Source organism: Nanorana parkeri, unplaced genomic scaffold (genome assembly GCF_000935625.1).
Source record: "Nanorana parkeri isolate BGI_ZX_2015 unplaced genomic scaffold, ASM93562v1 scaffold1414, whole genome shotgun sequence".
Lineage (NCBI taxonomy): Eukaryota > Metazoa > Chordata > Amphibia > Anura > Dicroglossidae > Nanorana > Nanorana parkeri.
Genome location: NW_017307682.1, coordinates 251,445 through 274,370, shown reverse-complemented (window position 1 = coordinate 274,370; position 22,926 = coordinate 251,445). Strand labels below are relative to the sequence as shown.

At 47.5% G+C, this 22,926-nt stretch overlaps 1 protein-coding gene across 2 annotated transcripts in view; it reads left to right on the top strand.

The window, feature by feature from the left end:
- The first annotated feature begins 18,216 nt into the window (after positions 1 to 18,216).
- ILDR2 (immunoglobulin like domain containing receptor 2) overlaps positions 18,217 to 22,926 on the top strand; it is a 226,641-nt gene continuing 221,931 nt past the window's right edge. For both annotated transcript variants that reach the window (XM_018569870.1, XM_018569869.1), the window contains exon 1: positions 18,217 to 18,279. In XM_018569870.1, coding sequence (XP_018425372.1) covers positions 18,231 to 18,279 — 49 coding nt within the window. In that variant the 5' untranslated portion in view covers positions 18,217 to 18,230. The remainder of the gene's footprint in view (positions 18,280 to 22,926) is intronic.

Sequence of the window (22,926 nt, the reverse complement as noted above, 5' to 3'; positions counted from 1 at the left end):
AAGAGAACTAGTGAATGCAAATTGCAAAACAACCACAACTGCTAAAAAAAACAGCAGGAACATGGCTCCAAATCACACAAAGAATCTCTGTAATTGTTAAAGGAGAAGTATGAGGTGAGTGCTTTTCACTCACCTCATAGTTCTAGCCGACCTGTGACAATGAGACTGTCACAGGTCAGCTCAGTAGATCGGGAGGTGAGCGAACACATACCGGCATTCGCTCACCTCTCGATCCTGTCACGGCTCTCTGCCGTGACAGGGGAGGGGCTGGATTCCCCCCTTCCCCCTCCCATCCACCAGCGCTGACTGGCGGAACGGACAGGGGAGGGGGCGGGTACAGCTGGCTCTGCCTCTAGATAGGCAGAGCCAGCTGTCACTCACGCAGCTGGGCGGATCCCGGCACAATTGTCGGGATCCGCTTCAGCTGCGGCGTCTCAGCTACTGCTCGCGGTATACTGAGCCTAGGGTGACGGGAGGACGCTAGTTTGTGTCCTCCCGTTACCCTAAGGAGAACTATGGGGGAAAGCCTTAACCCCATAGTTCTCCTTTAATCTCTCAACACACTCAAAATATGTATTTATAACGAGGTAACCATGGAGCATGGATACGGCTTCCATGCTAATCGGGAAGCCGGGTGGTCAGTCTTCGCGCACCAACCGGCTTCTCAGCTAATCAGGAAGCCAGGTGGCGTGTGATTACAGTGAGTCATTGCACGCTGGCCTTCTTCCTGATTGGCCAGGCAGCCGGCTCGATGCTCCTTGGTCACTTGGTGACCAGTGAGCATGGCCAGCTCTCCGGGCCAATCAGGAAGACGGGCAGCGTGTAATGACTCGCCGCCTAGCTTCCTGGTTGGCCAGAAAGCCGGCTCCATGCTTTCTCGTCACCATGCTAATCAGGAAGCTGGGTCACGGAAGGCTAGTCATTACACGCCGCCTGGCTTCCCTAATGGGACTTTCAGTATCGGCGAGTACCGGAAAAAAAATATCGGTACTCGATAACAAAAAAAACAGTATTGGTGCATCCCTAACTACAAGCAAATAGGCTGTTCACTTCCCTTTGCTTAACGAATGTAGTGAAGCTTTGCTGACTTCCATCATCCAATCATGTGTAAGCAAAAATACAGTTTTTTAAATTATTTTACTTGCATTTGATTGGGTATTGAACAAAATGTTAATTTTCACCACATTTACTAAAGGGTAAATGAACAGTTAACTATTTGACTTTAGTAAATCATCCCCTCTATATATATCTATATATGATTTATATGGCACTATCATTTTATGCAGCACTGTACAAAATGATACTTTACAATGCTTGGCAGTAAATATAATACAAACACGTAAAAACAAAAATTGAATTGCAAATGCAATAGAACAAAGAAATATCTGAAGCAACAAGATAGAACAGCAGAGAGAACCAGGCCATGGTAAGATCTATGTAAGGTGACAGTGCGCCTAAGCACATAGTGCTGGGATATGATCACACTCAACATCTATGCTGCTGTCTATGCTATACATGTACAGTGCCCTGAATTCAGCATATTTATAGAAGGGCAGAATTAATATTTTGCTTTTTTTTTTCAATAGCAAATATCAGTTTCAACAGTTGCCTGTTAATATGAATCCAGCCCCCCCAAAAAAAGTGTGTGTGTTTATATATATATATATATATATGGCCAACAAAAAGTCACCACCTGAATTTAGCTTAGTAAATAGGTAAGAGCCGTCCGCTGGTTAATTACTGCAGTTATTAATATACACGGTTGTCCCGAGTCGGGGTGTCACCCGGAGCGGCTACCTGTGACATCATCACGCATATGCGTGACGTTATTGCGCATGTGCGACATCATCGTGCACACGCTATTGCTCGCCGGCGGCCATCTTGGTGATGGACGCCAGCAGAGAGAGGAGGGGATGTTCACCCAGCAGGATAAGGTATGCCCCCCGGTCCCCTCCTCTCTTGTGCAACTGTCGCCGACTTTTCAGAGGGGATGACACCAAAATTACTGACACCTTCAATGGTGATTCCACTGTTAATATGTTTCGGTTGGCAACATGTTATTTAACCTTAGCTGATGCAATGAGTAACTTCTTATTTCTTAAACAACCATGTCAGAAATCATATCCCATGGCTGTGGAAAAGCTGTAAGGGTGCCCACACACCAGTGGGGTCACAAGGGGGATGCGGGGGGTGCAGGCCCCCCACCCGGGTGACATCATTGGAGGGGTGACACCAAAATGGCTCACAGTCATTTTGGTGTCACCCCCCTCTGAAAAGTTGGGCGCTCGGTCATGGACCAAACGCCCAACATTATCAGGAGAGTGGAGGGGACCCGGCGGCATACCTTATCCCGCCAGGTGACTGTCCCCTCCTCTCTCTGCCGGCGTCCATCACCAAGATGGCCGCTGGCAGGTATCAGAATACTGCAGCGCGTGCGCCATGACGTCTCGGCGGGGTGACACTCGGTTACCGCTCTGGGTGTCACCCAGCCTTGGGACGCCCCTGCCACACACCTTACGATAATCGCGGGGAATCCCGCGATCGTACGATTATAGTAAGGTGTGTGGAAGCCGTGTGACCTCTACTACTGTAAGGTCGCACGACTTTTAACTTACGAGCATGTTCGAAAACCCGCCGAGCATCGTACGATGTTCGGCGGGCATGTAGCATGTTCGTAAGATAAAAGCCGGACGGGCCGGTGTGCGCAAGCGCACACTGCCCGTTCGACATTGCGGTCGTCGGAAGCCCGCCCCTCAGTGGGGCGCAGCTTGCGATCATCACAAGTACGATCTGCCTGTCCAAGATAGGTAGATCGTACGTTTTTTTAATTACCTTACAACCATCACAAGACAAAAGTCGTGCGATGGTTGTAAGGTGTGTGCCCAGCATCACTCTGTTCCAGAAGTGTCAAATTATTGGTCTGCATCAAAGAAAACAACTATGGAGAGTGCTAAAATTGGGTAAAGGACTGTCCAATGCAGTTTTAAAACTTGGAAGGATAGTGAAGGATAGTGAACCATCCTCTTCCAGGAAGAAGTGTGAAAAAAATCTCAAGAAAAAATTCACAGAAAAAAATATTGAATGATTGTGATCAGAGATCACTGAAATGTTCGGTCAAATCAAATAATAAAAAAATCAACAGTAGAACTCACGGCCATGCTTAATTGTGCAAGAAAAAGCATTTCCACACAATGCGAAGAGAACTCAAGAGATTGGGACTAAACAAGTGTGTAGCCTTAAGGAAACCGCTCATCAGTGAGGATAATCGAAAAATAGGCTTCAGATTGCTAGGGAGCATGAAGATTGGACTCTGGAGCAATTGAAAAAGGTCATGTGGTCTGATGAGTCCAGATTTACCCTGTTCCAGATTGATGGGCGCCTCGGGGTAAGAAAAGAGGCGGATGAAGTGATGCACCCATCATGCATTGTGCCTACCATACTAGGCTGTGGGGGCAGTGTTATGATCTGAGGTTCATCTCCAAAACAGCCGCACTCCACAGGTCTTGATGAATCAACTAACTTTTATTATGAACACATACAGTATACACTATACACTGCAAATCGCTTCCCCATGTGAGAAAACCTCCTATGTGTAGATAGCATACGTACGATACATAGCTTGTATGCTAGAGATGCCCATGGAAGGATTCTTTTATGACTCCTACTGAGCTTTCCACACCATTCTGACGTGCTTTAAGTGGACCTGATATTGGACTCCTGTTCCACGGGAGAGGCGTCCGTGCTACGGGAGGCTCCCATGGCACAAGCATGGCACGCATGGCAGAATGGAGCGGAAAACTCATATTGTATTAGATCTGGGACAGGTGGTGAGTATAAGAATTGCATGGCGGGGAAGGGCTGGGGCAGGCCAAGGTACAATAATGAGGAAATACACCAAAGGTACAGTTCCACTTTCGGCAGCTACATTTTCTTTTTGGATGTATTGATGAATATATTTTTTAAAGCAGCGAATGAACGGTTTGCTGGTTATTAGCCGCTTTTGCGCTGCCAGGAACCTGAGCAAACCTTTGCCATATATATATGGCGGATTCACCCATGTATTTGCTGCATCCAATCTTCATCACCCAGAACCTGGGTTTCCCATATTTCACTTTTAATAGTTTTTATTGAACATTTTGGGTTAACAGTATATAGGGGGTTCGGAGAATCATATACAGTATGTATACCATGACATTCAATAGACTAGAGATAGGACCAGGCAAGACTTGATTATTAAATGACACAAGTAGTACAATAGCATCCCTAGATAGTTGAGTTTCCCATGTATCAATGGGAAAATTGGCCGCCTTTAAGTTATGCACCTGCGTTAATGCAATGCATTAGTGTGCATTAAAGGAGAACTATGGGGTAAGTGTTTTTTCCCCATAGTTCTTTTAAGGGTCACGAAAGGACATATACTAGCGTCCTCCCGTGACCCAAAGCTCAGTATATCGTGAGCTACAGCTCGCTGTATACTGAGACCGCCGCAGCCGGGACGGATCCCGACATTACTGTCGAGATCCACACAGCTGCATGAGTGACAGCTGGCTCTGCCTATCTAGAGGCAGAACCAGCTGTACCCGCCCCCTCACCCGTCCGTTCCGCCAGTCAGCGCTAGAAGATCGCAGCGTGGATGGGGGAATTCCTGCAGAGATCCATAACTGACAGTCACCACTCACTTCAGGGAGATGATCGAGAAGTGAGCGAGCGAGCGACACCATGTTTTCGCTTACTTCCCGGTCTATTGATCCGATCTGTGACAGTTTCATTGTCACACGTCAGCTCCGACTATGAGGATGAGTGATTTTCACTCACCTCATAGTACTCCTTTAAAATGTGCTGTGTTAAAGCAGTCCATGAGCTGGCAGTGCATCTTCAAGATATCTATGGGCAAATCCTGACAATAGATCTGTATTTCTTTATTGGATTTCCATAACTTCTATCCCGCTCCTAATAACCAGATCCATCTAGAAGTTTGTAAACTTACTTATTGAAGATGTCCATAGGATGAACTTCCTCAATGGACTGACACCATCACTCAGCCTTGTGAATATGCTCCCTGTGAGTAGTCTGAACTACAACTCAAAGTGTAAACAATGTAACACTATCATTGCTTGCTGGAAGAAATGCATGATGGGAGATTTAGTCGTGAGGAATGGAAAATGCATCACCTCTAGCAGCAGGGAAAGAGACGCAAAGCACACTGGGGATCCAGGAAGTTGGTGGAAGTGATGGGCAGACGGAAGGCAGCGCTCACTACATAAAAGGGATTTTTTTGAAGTGAGCTTTGATTGTATTATCAGAAACATCTCTACTATGTATTCCTATTACAATGCTGATGTTATAACAGGAAAGGATATGCTGGGACTTTACAACTCCTTTAATGCAAGAAAAATTAGATATGCACTTTTTTATTTAATGCATCACACCTCAACTCAAGCTGCGTTGTTACAGTGCATTGTGTGTTGGTCGCTTCTTTAGAGTGCATTGGGGGGCCATTTACAACAGTAGGACTGGAAGTGAAGGGAAACCTGCCTAGCAGGGCACACACAGAAAAACATAAACTGATCAGGGTTTTAACTTCTCCCAATTCTCTCCAGAACTAAAAATAAATGGTTCCTAATGGAATATAACTGCATATGCTGAAAAGGCCTTGTGGTCGCTGTTAGAATCTTGGGTGGAAACGCAGGAGCACTTTTGGGAGACAGGCATAAAGTGTTGTCACCTTGTAACTGAAAGCGCCTGGACAAGGTCTTTCATGGCAGAATCACTAGGGATCAGGTCCATCCCTTTAATGAAACAGCCTCAGACAGCATCTCTTTGGGTTGTGTGGGGGGCTACAGGCAAAGTGGCATGGCCTCTCTGCTGTACAACATTTTCCAGGGTGTCTGCCACCCCCTTTCGGTCCAGAACTTCCCAGGTTGCTAAGAGCCGGGTGGAGAGATGTGTACGGGCCATACCATCCCCATGCCTAGCTCTTAGCAACCTGGGATGCTTTGGCTGGCTTCCTGCTCAGCTCATCATGACTTCACTGGTTGCGTGCCGCCAGCCAGAGTGTCCCAGGTTGCCAAGGTGGGGAGATGTAGAGCCAGAGGGGGGCGCTGGGGGAGACACCTACCACTGCTCTGATTGTGTGCACCACCAGCACTACTCCCCCTACCAATTGCCGGCACCACTAGTCCCAAACACTCTCCCCCCACACTAATTGCCACACACACTAAATGTGTGCACCACCAGCACTTTGGGTGCCCCCCCCCCCCCACCCCCCCCCCCCCCTAATTTCGTGTACCACCAGCACCAATCCCCCCACTAATTGCATGCAACCCCCTCGGCCTCAGGTGGTAGAAAGGCTAGGGACACCCCTGATAGGTGTTATTTTATTAAAAGCTGCAGATTTAAAAATATGAAAAATGACTTTTGAGATGAACATGTTAAAGATTTCAATGATTGGGTCTACCGTTGAGAATTGCAATCTGGTAGCCCACATTGCTTGCCTGTAATGGCTGTAGGCTCTGCAGCTCCCATTCCCATCCAGCTCTCCTATTTCTATATAGACTTTCCTTAAATAATCACTGAATGAGTAAAAAATAAAACCCACAAAAGTATAAATTCCGTGGAAAAGCTGATCACTCAGACTTTGCTTTGTCTGCCTTCATCAGTAATTCATCAAAGTGATTTTATAGCCAATTAGGAAATCGGCTGCTTGGCATAATATTCTAAGATGTCTGTTGCTGTTGTCAGTCCCGTTCTTATTCCTTTGTGAGATGAATAGGGCAGATTTGGTTGTCAGAAACTCAATTATGACATTTCTTAGAGTTGGCATTAGCTCCAAGTGAAAATGACTGTGTCGGGATGATGGGGAATGATATTACCGTACTGACCCAAATATGACAGCCTCTCGCTCGGAAACTTCTCCCTGCAAGGCTTATGGAGCGCCAGTTGATCGTATCGCCGATCTCTCCGCCGCCTTAAAGTTCATCTTATTTACAGAGCGCATTCGCCATCTGCGTTCGCCTTCACGGACCCCCAGTGGATTCTCATACGCAACACTCATTCTTCAAAAGCTACATAGTATTTGATAGACATGTGCGCATTTTCCGAAATTTGGACACATCCGAATTTCCGGATCCCAGTGCATCCGAATGTGTCTGAATCTGAATTTCTGTTTCCGAATTTCGGATCCCGTCCGAATTTTGTTCAAAAACTAAACTGAATCGGACATGTGACTTTTCTGGCCAATCAGATGTGTTATTCAGCTTAATGCATCCAAAAGGGTCTGAACACGAATTTTTGTTACGGCAACATGGGAGCCATGTACACTATATACATATAATACTAAAGCTGAGGCTCCCAGACCCGAATGGCATTCAGGATCTGAATTTCCGAATTGCATTGGGGAGCTCCTGAATGCAATTCGGGTCTGGGTGCCTCAGCTTTAGTAATATATGTATATGGCTCCCGGACCAGAATGGCATTCAGAAGCTCCCCAATGCAATTTGGAAATTCGGATCCTGAATGCCATTTTGGTCTGGGAGACATAATAGGGATTCCTAATAGGTTGGACTTGATGGACTAATGTCTTTATTCAAACTCAAATACTATGTAACTATATTTAACATATACTGTACATGTATTAATAATACTAAAGCTGAATCTCCCAGACCCGAATGGCATTCAGGAGCTCCCCAATGCAGTTTGGAAATTCAGATCCTGAAAGCCATCTAGCCAGTCAGATCACTGGTTACCAGGAGCTAGGTGGGACGCCAGGGGCACAATATGTGTACATACGCCTCTGCTGGGCAAACTGCAAAGCCAAATCTAGGTGGCACTCTCCCTCTATATTGTATATTATATATTGTAGAATAAGCAAAACATTGGGAGTACGGCTGCAAGAAAGTGATTAATGCCATTTTTAAGGGAGGTGGCAGAGGCACAAACATCTCACCAACCAAACAACCACCAATTCACCCACAGGCACCCTCCCAAAGAATGGGATTTTGGCTGTGTTTGGCCTTTAACTTAGTGATTATCTCTTTACATTTAATGCAAAATGGAAATGCCAGCATATCACCTCTCTGCTTTGACAGCCTCCCACCTCCCATGTTCTTGTTAAATAACAATCACATGGCTCTATGAATCAGATGTATAACTGCCATTAATCATAACATACCGGGTGCCTATATTCGTACAGCCCAATGTCACGTATGAGTCACATCACACCAGGCTGTGCGCGCTGGTCGTAGCGATCTGTGTTATTTAGAGCCCTTACCTAATCATTGGAGCGGATGTAAGGCCTCTTCTGCATGGACCGTGTTTGAAATGAAATGCCACCCATGTGAGAGAGAACGCTTGAGAACTCCAGTCTGAAGAGCAACAGATTCAGGATGCATTCTGTTTAAAGGAGAACTATGCGGTCAGGGCTTTTCCCCATAGTTCTCCTTAAGGTAACGGGAGGACACAAACTAGCGTCCTCCCGTCACCCTAAGCTCAGTATACTGTGAGTTACCGCTCGCGGTATACTGAGACGCCACAGCTGAAGCGGATCCCGACAATTGTGCCGGGATCCGCCCAGCCGCGTGACTGACAGCTGGCTCTGCCTATCTAGAGGCAGAGCCAGCTGTACCCGCCCCCTCCCCCGTCCGTTCCGCCAGTCAGCGCTGGCGGATCGGAGCGGGGAGGGGGGAATCCAGCCCCTCCCCTGTCACGGCAGAGAGCCGTGACAGGATCGAGAGGTGAGCGAACGCCGGTATGTGTTCGCTCACCTCCCGATCTACTGAGCCGACCTGTGACAGTCTCAATGTCACAGGTCGGCTAGAACTATGAGGTGAGTGAAAAGCACTCACCTCATACTTCTCCTTTAAGCTCTTACTCTCTATTGATGCATGTGTTCTAGCTGTGAGTGTCAGACCTCTGCAGAGAGACCACTGCTTCCACACAGGGAGCAAGGGTCCTTACGTGCAGCATGCTGGCAGGGGACAGCACTTTCTACTCTCTTCTAAACTATAAGACTTTGCATGACTTTTGTTCTGATGCACTTGGAATGTATTTGGCTGATTCAAACTGAAAGTTCAATTTGGCCTAAAAGTGTTTCCAAGAGGAATTTTTTTTAAAGTTTTGTACAGAGTAAGGTAGGGTCATAACCCCTGTCAGGTTTTTATTGCATGTGTAGCCAGAACGCATGGCAACACACCTGTTCTATGTGCGTTGTGTTGTGCTATTCATTGGTGCCTCAACTCATTGTGCGGTAGAGCACAACGCACTGCAGTGCTGTGAATCATAATGCACATACCATACATTGTGGTGAGCTGCGTTGCCCTCAAAGGGCCACCTATCGTTTTTTGCTTCATGCGTTTTCTATTGAAATCAATAAAGAGAATCAAAAGGCATTTCAAGGCATGCGTCAAGACGTGTTAGTGCCACATGTTAACACGTCATGATGTCTGCAAAGGCATCTCGATGCTCATCAACATACATCAATGGGCATTATCATGCTTGTTGACTTCCACTACAAAGTGCATTGCCACTTGCATTGAAATAGCGCGATAATCCAAGTTAGCGTGCATCCGCATTTGTTTTGCTACATTTCCATTAGACATGTAACCCTGCAAAAAAAAATGTTTTGTTTTGTTTGGAATTAATTCAGATTTTTATTTCTTCGGTTTTCGGATCAGAAATTTGATTCTGTCCATTATTCAGATTGCGTGTGTGATGACGTCCCTGCGGGGTGTCACCGGTACTCGCAGCGGGTGTCACCCCGCCTCGGGGCGCCTATGGGGCATCTTCAATAAGTACGTTTACAAACTTCTAGATGGATCTGGTTATTAGGAGCGATGGGAACTTATGGAAATCCAATATAGAAGTACAGATTTATTTTTCCTCCTTATTCATCCTTTAGGATGCACTGCCAGCTCATGGACTGCTTTAACACAGCGCATTTTAAGGCACAGTAATGCATTGCATTAACGCAGCTGCATAACTTGAAGGCAGGAATCTTCCTTCAAGTTATGAAACCTTAGAAACCTTCTGCAGTTAGAAACCTTCTGCAATCATTCCAAGTCCATAAAGCTGCATCCGGATATTGCAACAATTAGCTCTCATTCACACTAGAAAAGGCCGGCACGTACAGCTCCGTGCTGCGTGCACGGCCGTATCGGGCAGCTCCCGGGAAGGACAGGTGCTGCGTGTGATTAGTACGCAGCTCCCGTCCTTCTCTATGGGAGTACGAGGCCGCCCTACACTCACCCCAAGTGCAGGTCCGTACAGGTGTCCCGGCTCGGACGCAGACAGGATCCATCCTGTCAGTGTACGAGTACGGACACCCGCACGGAAGTGCAGGTCGGGTGAGCGTAGGGCGGCGTACGGCCGCCTACTCCCATAGAGAGAACATGAGCCGCCACGTACAGCTCCGGCCTTTTCCAGAGTAGAAAAGGCCGGCACGTACAGCTCCGTGCACGGCCGTATCGGGCAGCTTCCGGGAAGGACAGGTGCTGTGTGTGGTTAGTACGCAGCTCCTGTCCTTCTCTATGGGAGTACGCCGCCCTACGCTCACCCGGCCTGCACTTCCGTGCGGGTGTCCATACTCGTACACTGACAGGATGGATCCTGCCTGCGTCCGTGTCGGGACACCCGTACGGACCTGCACTTGGGGTGAGTGTAGGGCGGCCACGTACTCCCATAGAGAAGGACGGGAGCTGCGTACTAATCACACGCAGCACCTGTCCTTCCCGGGAGCTGCCCGATACGGCCGTGCACGCAGCACGGAGCTCTACGTGCCGGCCTTTTCTAGTGTGAATGAGGGATTACACTCCGGCTATGAGATAACCGTCATCCATAAACTGCATTAAACTGCGGCTGTTATTAAAATAAAAAAACAACTCTGCTTTTCAAATGAGCTGAATGAAGGAAAGCTCCCGGTGTCTCCGGGACAGAAGCAGGCCAGGATGGGAAGTATTTTTATTGAGTTTTTGACGTCTTGTTTTTATGAGAGCCGGGCGGTTTAATTTTCGGAGCGATGAAAGGCTAATATTTCTGGACGAGCGCAGTCCTTGAGGCCGCGGTGAGTCTGAAGGGGACACGGCAAGTAGACCATAAAGTTGGCTTTATGGATATGCTTTGTGACACAGGCGCTGTGAAATGTCAGCCTTCTCCTCCAGTCACTGGGTCGTCTTGCCTCCGTCTCACCGTCTCAAGCGACAGAAGAAAAAAAAGGGCAAACTTCATCTCGGGTAATGAATCAGAGGAGTGGCGACGTTAAAATCCGCGGTGGAGCCAGACGTCGGCGAAGAACAAGATAAATGTCACAGGATGACATGCTGAAGCAACAGCTGCGGGGTGCCATGGGTATGCCTAGGCCCCTGGGGGGGGGCGGGGGGCAATTTATCATGACGGGCACCTGAGAGCAGCACGCGAGATGATTTTATCAATGGATTTGGAATTTGATCTATTGACTCCTGCCGACGTCATGTGACCTGCAGAACTGGATCTGTGTCTGCAACATTTCCAAATAATTATTTAGCCCCTTGAATCCCGCGTTGGTAGACCCCCTTCCCATCCAGGCCATTTTTCAGTATTCAGCGCTGCGGTACTTTGACTGACATTTATTCCGTCATGCAACGCTGTACTGAAATTAATTTTATATCATTTTTTGGGGGGCAGATAGAGCTTTCTTTTGGTGGTGTCTAACCCCCGCACTGTTAACTGCTCGTTTTGGTCTAGGGGCTAAAATAAAGAAGATATACACGCCGATGCTTGGTCCCGTGGCAGTGACCACTCACCTCCCTTCCCCTCTTCTCTGAGTGTAGTATGTCCCAAGTGAATGGGTCTTGCATAGACGTCATGGGTCCTTGGACCACCGGAGCCCAGGGGGGAGAAGAGGCAGTCCGGACCAGTCTAGCAGCCAGGCAGGACTGAGGATTGGATGAGTGTATCTTTTTGTATTTTAGACCCCTAGACCAAAATGAACACTTAACCTTCAGTGCAAGGGTAGCCAGTGGCGTCACAAGGGGGGTGCGGCCCGCACCCGGGTGACACCATTGGAGGGGTGACACCAAAATGACTCACAGTCATTTTGGTGTCACCCCCCTCTGAAAAGTCGGGCGCTCGGTCATGGACCGAACGCCCGACAGTATCAGGAGAGAGGAGGGGACCCGGCAGCATACGGGTGGCTGTCTCCTCCTCTCTCTGCCAGCTTCCATCACCAAGATGGCCGCCGGCAGGTATCAGAATACTGCCGCGCGATGACGTCATCGCGCACACGCGTGGTGACGTCACGCGCATGCACGGTGATGTCTCCGCGGGGTGACACTCGGACACCGCTCCGGGTGTCACCCAGCCTCAAGACGCCCCTGAGGGGAGCCCCACCGCAAGGGTTAATTTTTTTAAATGGCCGGAATTGTTCTTTTAAGGAAAACTTCACTGAAGGTGCATTTGTCCTTTAATTGTTTATGGAGTGAGCAAATATGGCTGCCCCATATGCATACATTATCAATTTGTAACCCCTTTGTGACAATGGACAGACTAGGTACGTATGTCATTGGCAGCATGGCCCTGTAAACAGACTCTGTTTACCTTTGTAAAGCCGCCTTTACAGAGTAAAAGATTCTGGCGGCTCAGCTGCCGCCAGATCGCTTCTATGGGCCGGTAAAGTCCACCACACCCCCACCCTACACCCCTGGCGTGTTTTCCGGGCTCCGCTGCCCAGGACTGGCATGTCAGGTGCATTCGGGAAGCTGGGGAGGGGAGGTTGAGACCAGGAGCGACGAGTATTGCATCACTTCCGGTCCCTGAGCTGTCATTGCTGGGCTCCTGAAGCCCAGCAATAAGCTATTGAAGTGCGATCTGCACTTCAATAGCTTATTTAGAGCATAAAGGTCTTTTGGACCCGAGGATCACCTTAAAGAGGACCTGCCACCACCAATATGCTATCACACAGGTGACTTGTAAGCCCCCCTATGTGATAGCAATTAAAATAAAGTAAAAAAAAAAAAAAGTTAAAAAATAAATATAGAATAAAATAAATGTAAACATAAGTTAAAAAGTTTAAAGTCCCCCGTGAGTGCGTGCGCATTCATGCAAACACACGTCGGGTGCGCCTGTGTACAAAAACATCAATAGCGCTACACATGTTGGGTATCACCACGCACGCCAGAGTGAGAGCAATAATTCTAGGGACAATATTTATGCGTATCTCAAAACTGACGACCTGTGGGGGGCTTTTAAAGCGTCTATGGACTTTTTGAGGTACTGAAATTTGTCGCCGTTTAACAGACGCACTCGATTTTTAACCAGGGCATGTTGGGTATTTGTTTACTCGTCGTATCCTCATCTTGTATATTTTATTATTTCAAAATTTTATTTTATTTTCGGCCCATTTAAGTGCATTTTCCACTAAATTTTGGGGTTTGATAAGGAGTTGCACTAATATCGTGCAAGTCATTTTTAGGCCTAAAATGTGGATTATAATGTGTGCAAAAAAAAAAAGGCTGTGGCAGCGAACGTAGGGTTGCCACCTTTTCTTCAAGGGAAACCCGAACACTCTAGCGACGCACAGAACTGTTTTGGGGAGAATGAGTCGCGGCTTATTCATATGTATATATTGCTGCCCATTCATATGTAAATATCACAGTCAAGGCAATTTTCAGTGGGGGGCCAGTAGCCCCTAACTTAATTTTGCTTGCTCCTGTCTGCCTGACATCTTGTGTCCGGGTTTCTGCTGCCATGAAACCCGGACACATCATTTAAAACCCAGACTGTCCGGGTGAATCACGGACAGATGGCAACCCTAAGCGTAAGGGTTAAAACACAAACATGTTGGTAAGGCTGTTTATATCAAGTGAATCTCTATTGCATGTGAAAACATATATATATAGAGAGAGAGAATAGATAAACCTTAGATTATAAGCTCCTTGAGGGCAGGGACCGATGTGAATATGCAGTATGTAAAGTGCTATGAAAATTATCAGCGATATATAAATACCTGTAATAAAAATAAATAATAATAATACATTCCCTTGAGATTAGTGCTGATTCTGACCACTAGAGGGGGAAATCTACACGTTATCTGCCAGCTCATTATGAGGTTTTATGTCACAGGTACAATCGCTTGAAGTAAGAGCCCTTCCAGGTCCTGTGTGGAAATCCCGGCAATTACATGCACATTCAGCAGGGGAGCAATACTAATGAGTGCACCATTAGTGCTCAAAGACACATTTGCAGCTTGTTTACATTTAGGTGCAATGGGCAGTAAAGGTGCCCATACACCTTACGACCATCGCAAGACTTTTGTCTTGCGATGGTCGTATGCTTATTGAAAGCTCGTACGATCTGCCCACCTTGGACGGGCAGATCGTACTTGCGATCATCGAAAGCGGGGTGGGCTTCCGATGACCGCAATGCAGAACGAGCAGTGTGCGCGTGCGCACACCGGCCTGTTCCACAGCTATCGAACGAGCAGGCTAGAAACCCGCCGACAATCGTACGATTCTCGGCGGGTTTTCGAGCATGCTGTTTCGACAAAAGAGGTGCGACCGTACAGTAGAAACGGTCACACGTCTTCGTTCACACTGCTCGATTCTCGTACGATCGCGGGATTTCCCGCGATTCTCGTACGAGAATCGAGCAGTGTATGGGCACCTTAACAGTGTACCGAAGAAGAAATAGATTCCCTCGTTCTGACAATTTTTACATTTGTGAGTATACTTTTTTTTTATATTTTAACATACCTGCTCTCTCCTCAGAATTGCCACCTGGTTATGTGTGGCATCTGGAAGACACAAAGCCTGAAGCTCATTGTTGTTGATAAGCCTGCCCTAGAGCTCATGACAAAGTGGCCTTCTGCCATATATGTGGAGCCATCTTATGGACGCCTCCTTCGCTTGCCTCCTTTCTTGGGTATAGAGTTCCTAATCAGGAGGCCTCCTGCAATCATATGCATGGCCCCATCTTACGGACACCCAGCCTCACTTATATGTCAAATCTCTCTTGGGTACGGAGTTCCTAATCAGGAGGCCCCCTGCAATCATATACATGGCCCCATCTTACGGACACCCAGCCTCACTTATATGTCATATCTCTCTTTGGTATGGAGTTCCTGACCAGGAGGCTTATATTGTTATATGTCTCTTGGGTATAAAGCCATCTTGGAGCCATCTTCTTGAAGCCTGTCTTCTATTGTCATAAATCTCTTGGGTATGGAGCTCCTGATGAAGGGTCCTCTTGCCATGATATGCTTTAACGAAGCCATCCTATGGATGCCCACCTTACTTGTATTGTCATATTTCTCTTGGGTATAGAGCTCCTGATGAAGATGTCTCCTGAAATGATATGTGTGGAGCCATCTTACAGATACTCCCCTCGCTTCTATTGTCATACTTCTCTTGGGTATGGAGCTCCTGATGAATTGGCCTACTGCCATCATGATATGCGTTAATGGAGTAATCCTTTGGACGCCCTCCTTACTTGTCTTGTCATATCATTCTTTGGTTTGGAGCTCCTGACAAAGTTGCCTCTTGCCGTGATACGCATGGAGCCATCTTACAGATACTCCCCTTGCTTGTATTGTCATATCTCTATTGGGTATAGAGCTCCTGATGAAGTGGCCTCTTGTCATGATATGTGTTAAGGACGCCCACCTTACTTGTATTGTCCTATCTCTCTTGGGTTTGGAGGCCCTGATGAATTGGCCTCTAGCCATGATATGGACACCCTAGCCATGATATGGACACCCTCCATACTTGCATGCTATGGACTCCCCCCTTACTTGTATTGTCATATCTCTCTTGGGTTTGGAGGTCCTGAGGAATTGGCCTCTAGCCATGATATGGACGCCCTCCATACTTGCATGCTATGGACTCCCCCCTTACTTGTATTGTCATATCTCTCTTGGGTTTGGAGGTCCTGAGGAATTGGCCTCTAGCCATGATATGGACGCCCTCCATACTTGCATGCTAAGGACTCCCCCCTTACTTGTATTGTCCTATCTCTCTTGGGTTTGGAGGTCCTGATAAATTGGCCTCTTGCCATGATATGTACGCCTTCCTTACTTGCATGCTATGAACTCCCTCCTTACTTGTATTGTCATATCTCTCTTGGGTTTGGAGCTCCTGATGGAGTGGCCTCTTGCTGTGATATGCATGTAGCCATCTTACAGATACTGACTTGCATTGTCATAAGTCTCTTACGTACGGACTTCCCAGGTTCCCATATTCTTCTCTGTTACATTTAATTTAGGGATTTCTATTCCCTTTTTTTTCTCCATTTTTCACATACACCATTTTGTTTGACACTCTTTTTCTATATACAGTATAATATACGGCCTCTTTCATTCATATGGTTGAGCTGTACTCATTGTGCTCTCCAGTTGCCCAGTAGAGTATGTCTCGACCATTGGAAAGAGTCATAGTGTGCATGTGTAGTAACAGCGTACAGCCGTCCTGTGTTTAACCTCTTAATGTGTTTTTTGGGCTCCCTATTACCTGATTGGCAGGCGGTTCTACCAGGCCTCCACAGACGCATATGCTTACCTTCCTTACGCCTCACCATCATGCCATTCAGCCATTGGGAGTCGCCAGTTGGAGCTTACACCGGGCTATGGATCCGCCGGTGACTTTGCTGATTGGCCCAGCACTGTCACATGGGTGATTTACATGGCCCTCCATACCTGGAAGTACCGGGTCCCATTGTTGAACAGAATGGCTGGTGGGGAGCCAAGGAAAGGTGAGTACATACTGCTAGAGAGGGGCGATTGAAGCACATTTCAGGTCATTGTACCCAGATGCAGCACAGTGAACTTCTTCCAGCATCCTGCAGAGCACACAACGGTGAGGACTGGAAATCATCTATTTATCATTTCTATTAAACTGAAAATTACAAAATTGATGACCCCATATCGGGTGTGAAGGAGCGTTCGGGGTGTGTAAATACTGTAACTGATCTCTGTGTCTGTATTCCCGTACAGGTCATTGTGACGCTGATTGTGATGACCCAGAATAAAGATGAAGTCATCTGGTGGATTCCGTTATCTACTTTTGTCGGCATTTACTTCATGATTTTATTATTATTATATTGGGAATTGGGGTCTTTTTTTCTCAAGGGGATTGTATACCATGAAGTGTGCGGTTTTGCTTGGCATGACCTCAAGGGGATTGTATACCATGAAGTGTGCGGTTTTTGCTTGGTATGAGAAGCAGCAGGCAAAGGGTTGTCTATGGCACAGAAGGCATGCTCTAGTAGGTATAGGGAAGCAGCAGGCACAGAGCTGCCTTTGGCAAAGAAGACATAGCCTAGTTAGTATAGAGAAGCAGGGCATGCTCTAGTCTGTAAATGGAAGCAGCAGGCAAAGGGTTGTCTATGGCACAAAAGGCATGCCCTAGTGTGTATAGGGAAGCAGCAGACAGGGAGTTGTCTGTGGCACAGAAGGCATGCCCTAATGGGTATAGAGAAGCAGCAGGCAGTGGCCTGTCTGCAGCAGGGAAGGCATGCCCTCGTTGGTATAGAGAAGCAGCTAGCAAAGACTGTTTGTAGCACAAAGGGCATACCCTAGTTGGTATAGAGAAGCAGCCAGCAGAGGACTCTCTGTGGCACAGAAGGCATGCCCCAGTTGGTATAGAGAAGCAGCAAGTAGAGGGTTGTGTTTGGCACAGAAGGCATGCTCTAGTGGCTATATAGATTCAGCAGGTGGGAAGGGGCAAGGGTCTAATGCCCACCCTGGAAACACAGCAGATCCTGACTGCATACAGCGGGCAGCAGATGGGTGGTTTTGTGCCCATCAGCACTGTACGGAATGTCTGCCCCGTTGTTGCACTGTACGGAATGTGTGCACTCCTCCTTGGCATCCACAGGGGCAGGTGGAGGCTGGCAGGGGGCTCTGGGGAAGTGGTGTCCGGCGGCACACATTGCCTGGCCGGGCTTCCCTGGTCACCAGCACTCCACATTCCGGCCCCGATTGTCCCCGGTGCGGGCTCTGAGCCCCCCGGAGCCAGCTTGTGCCTAGCGCCGGGAGTACCATGTGCGGAGGGGGGAGCTCTGCCCACCTGCTGTGCGAGGAGCAGAGAGTGAGGCGCTGAGCCCGCGCCGACCCCCCCCCCCTCCGCTGTGTGTCGGAGTGGAAGATTCCAGTGCGAGCCTGTGCGATCCTCATTCTTGTTCTGGAGCGCCTCATATAGCGGAGAGGAGATCTGCTGCCAGCCGCTGCCGGGCACACGGGGGGCACCTCTGGATGGAAGCCCTGGGACATGGCTGCTACCACCGTGCTGGGCTGCATTGCTCTGCTCTGTGCCACAGGTAAGGGCTGGCTGCAACTTTTCTTTTGTAACCCTTCATGTTGGCATGTGCCAACTGCCCAGCTGGGCACTGGTGGAAGGTGTGAATATGGGCACCGGGTGGTAGGTGGCCCCTGGATGGTATAGTCTATGCTGGATGGAATTAGTATGCAATGCGGGCTGGTGCTTCAGACAAAGAGACATCTGCTGCTCGCTGGGGTGCTGCTGCTGCTGTTGCTGCTGCTGTGTGGGCACAGCAGGCTCTGTACCTGGCACCTCTGGCAGCTCTATAGAATGGGAATCTGTGTGCACTCTGTATAGTCTATACATGGAGAACCTGTTGGCACTGCCTCTGTGTGATGTGTACTATGTATGGTCTGTCTATGATGCCCATGGTGGGCACAGCAGGGTCTGTTCCTGGCAGCTCTATGATCTCTATGGAATGGGAATCTGTATAGTCTATACATGGGGAGAACCTGTTGGCACTGCCTCTGTGTGATGTGTACTATGTATAGCCTGTCTTTGATGCCCATGGTGGGCACAGCAGGGTCTGTACCTGGCACCTTTGGCAGCTCTATGCCAAAGGTGCTGTTGGCACAACCTCTGTGTGATGTGTACTATGTCTAGTCTGTCTATGATGCCCATTGTGGGCACAGCAGGGTATGTACCTGGCACCTTTGGCAACTCTATGATCTCTATGGAATCTCTGTGCACTCTGTAGTCTATACATGGGGAGAACCTGTTGACACTGCCTCTGTGTGATGTGTACTATATATAGTCCATGTATGATGCCCAAGGTGGGCACAGCAGGGTCTGTACCTGGCACCTCTGGCAGCATGCTTCATCTATGATCTCTGTGTATTAGATATCTGTGTGCACTGTGTATAGTCTATACAGGGGGAGAACCTGTTGGCACAGCCTCTGTGTGATGTGTACTGTAAATAGTCTGCATATGAAGCACAGTGTGGGCATGATGTGATGTATAAATGTGAGCGTAGTGTATAATCTTTGTAGGATGTGTATGAAAGGCATATTATAGTATGCATATATGTGCATGGTATAGCCACATTATTATACATACCAGTGGGCACAGTATAGTCTACATATATGTACATGGTATTGTCCCATTATTATACATACCCCCGGGCACAGTATGGTCTACATATATGTGCATGGTATTGTCCTATTATTATACATACCCCCGGGCACAGTATGGTCTACATATATGTACATGGTATTGTCCTATTATTATACATACCAGCGGGCACAGTATAATCTCTGTATAGTGTGCTTGTGAGCATGTGAGCATGGTATAGACCTGATCCGATGGTACCAGTGGGCACAGGGAAGTCTATGCCTGGCACCTCTGCTGGCACCATGCTCTGTCTGTGACTGTAGAATGAGTAGTTATGTGCACAGTGTATATGGTGAGACCCTGTTGGCCTCCATGTGATGTGTACGGTATATACTATAGACTGCATATGATGTAAAGAGCCCAGTGTGGGCATGATGTGATATATAGATGTGGGCACAGCATAATCTGCATATATATGTGTTCAGTATAGTCCCTGTAAGTATAATAATGGCCATATTACCATCTCTATATAGCGTGTGCTTGTTGTGAGCATGGCATAGGCCTGATAAGGTAGTACATTTCCCTCCCTCTGCTTATAGAATGTGTAGCTGTGTGCACAGTATATATGGCGAGACCCTGTTGGCCTCCACGTGATGTTTACCTTATATAGACTGCATATGATGCAAAGAGCCCATGGTGGGCATGATGTGATGCATGGTATAGACTTGATACAATAACACTTATTGGCACCTTTGCTGGCAGCATGCTCTCTCTTCTGAGTCTATAGAATGGGAAGTTATGTGCACAGTATATATGGTGAGACCCTGTTGGCCTCCACGTGATGTATACTGTCTATATTCTGCATATGGTATAAAGAGCCCATGGTGGGCATGATGTGATGTATAAATGTGGGCACAGTGTAAAATCTTTATAGGATGTGTGTGGCGGGCATAGTATAGTTTGCATATATGTGCATGGTATAGTCACACTTTTATGCATACCAGCGGGCAGAGTATAGTCTGCATATATGTGTTCAGTATAGTGGGCATGGTATAGACCTGATACATTGGCACATGTGGGCACAGTATATTCTCCATATAGAGTGTGCTTGTGGGCATGGTATAGACCTGATACATTGCTACCTGGGGGCACAGTATATTATGTGTATAGTGTGTGCTTGTGGGCATGGTATAGACCTGATACATTGCTACCTGTGGGCACAGTATATTCCATGTATGGTGCGTGCTTGTGGGCATAGTATAGACCTGATACATTGGTACCTGTGTTCAAAATATATTCCCTGTATATTGTGTGCTTGTAGGCATAGTATAGACCTGATACATTGGTACCTGTAGGCACAGTATATTCCATGTATGGTGTGTGCTTGTGTGCTTGCGTGCATAGTATAGAACTGATACATTGGGACCTGTGGGCACAGTATATTCCCTGTATAGTGTGTGCTTGTGGGCATAGTATGGACCTGATACATTGGTACCTGTGGGCACAATATATTCCCTGTATAGTGTGTGCTTGCGGGCATAGTATAGACCTGATACATTGGTACCTGTGGGCACAGTATATTCCCTGTATAGTGTGTGCTTGTGGGCATAGTATGGACCTGATACATTGGTACCTGTGGGCACAATATATTCCCTGTATAGTGTGTGCTTGCGGGCATAGTATAGACCTGATACATTGGTACCTGTGGGCACAGTATATTCCATGTATGATGTGTGCTTGCGGGCATAGTATAGACCTGATACATTGGTACCTGTGGGCACAATATATTCCATGTATGGTGCGTGCTTGCGGGCATAGTATAGAACTGATACATTGGTACCTGTAGGCACAATATATTGCATGTATGGTGCGTGCTTGCGGGCATAGTATAGAACTGATACATTGCTACCTGTGGGCACAGTATATTCCATGTATGATGTGTGCTTGCGGGCATAGTATAGACCTGATACATTGGTACCTGTGGGCACAATATATTCCCTGTATAGTGTGTGCTTGCGGGCATGGTATAGACCTGATACATTGGTGCCTGTGGGCACAGTATGGACCTTATACAGTCAGTACATGTAGGCCTAGTGCCCACTCGTTTGTCTACCAGCTCAGGTGGTAGTGAAGTGAGCGCCATGCATGTTATGGACAATGGTGAAGACAACGGACTGTGAGCATGAAGACTTAGGCCCCATTCACATTGAGCGATTTATCGAGCGATTTTTGCAGCGATATCGCTCATATTTCCACGCGATATCGCTCTATGTAGCTTCTCCATTTCAATGGAGCTGTTCACATCTTGTCGCTCAATATCGCTTGTAGCTCGTCGCTGTAGCTTGTCGCTCCTACATGACCCTTTTTTTGAGCGATTTATGATGTATGATGCCCTTTCCTCACCGTGTCCTGTTCTGGACAATACCGCGGCCTTGGTTGTGGTATGGTTGTATGGTACGCCGTTCAGCTGGTATAAATCAGTGGTAAGTGCATTGGTTGTTATGTGACAATACTGTCATGGTGGAAACAAAGGAGTATGATGCCCATAGCAACCACAATTCACTTGTTTTCCTGTCAGTTGCAAGGGGCAACCAACACTTTCTTCCTCTGTTCTGCTTTGCAGCCAACGCACACCAGCATGCTTTCCCGTTTTAGCACGCAGACCGGTGTGAACGTGCCCTGAATTACGCGGAACATAGTTATGAGTTTCAGTAACCCACGGCAACCAGCCACAAATCACTTCCTGTTTAGGTATAGTATTACAATTGGTCACCAAGGTTTTTGCTATGTAATTGTTCCTTATATTATATTTGTAAACAGAAGTCATGATGTGAACTCGTCATGCTATGTGGACTTTCTGCCGTCTGGTGCTCTTTTCACGCAGCGTGTTGTTTACAGATGAACCACAAGTCCCAGCAAAGACTGTTCAGCATGAAATTGGTGCAAATGTCAGAGCAATGTGAACTGCTGAAATAAAACTGTGTACACAAACTCCTCTGCGGTGACATACGGTAGTGTATAGCGGCAGCATTGATCCTGACGCGGATGTTCTGTGCGATGGGAATTCTGGGTGCGGATTTTATCATTTTAAAAGTTTCATGTGAATGTGTTGAACGTGTGCCCCTGAGGGACGGAATATCAATACGCTGCCGGTCGGCTCGCTCCCACGCAGCGCCCTGTATCTGCTCACTGCGAGCGGCAGTTTGTCTGGGTAAATAGCGCCATTTATCGTCACATGGAGCGAGATGATGAGTGCTGACTGCGTGTGCACTGACGGCTGCATTCACAGTGCACCGAGCCCGCTGGGCTGTCTGTGACACTGCATACAACTAATGACTGGATGGGAAGGAGAGGAAGAAGATGAGGATGGAAGGAGGGCAGAGAGAGAGAGAGGATGGAAGGAAGAAAGAGAGAGAGTAGGGAAGGAAGAGAGAAAGAGGGAAAGGATGGAAGGGAGAGAGAGAGGAAGGAAGGGGGAAGGAGGGGGAGAGTGAAAGGAGGATGGAAGGAGGATAGAGAGAGAGAGAGAAAGGGGGAAGGAGGAGAGAGAGATAGTGAGGAAGGGGGGAAGGAGAGAGAGAGAGAGAGAGAGAG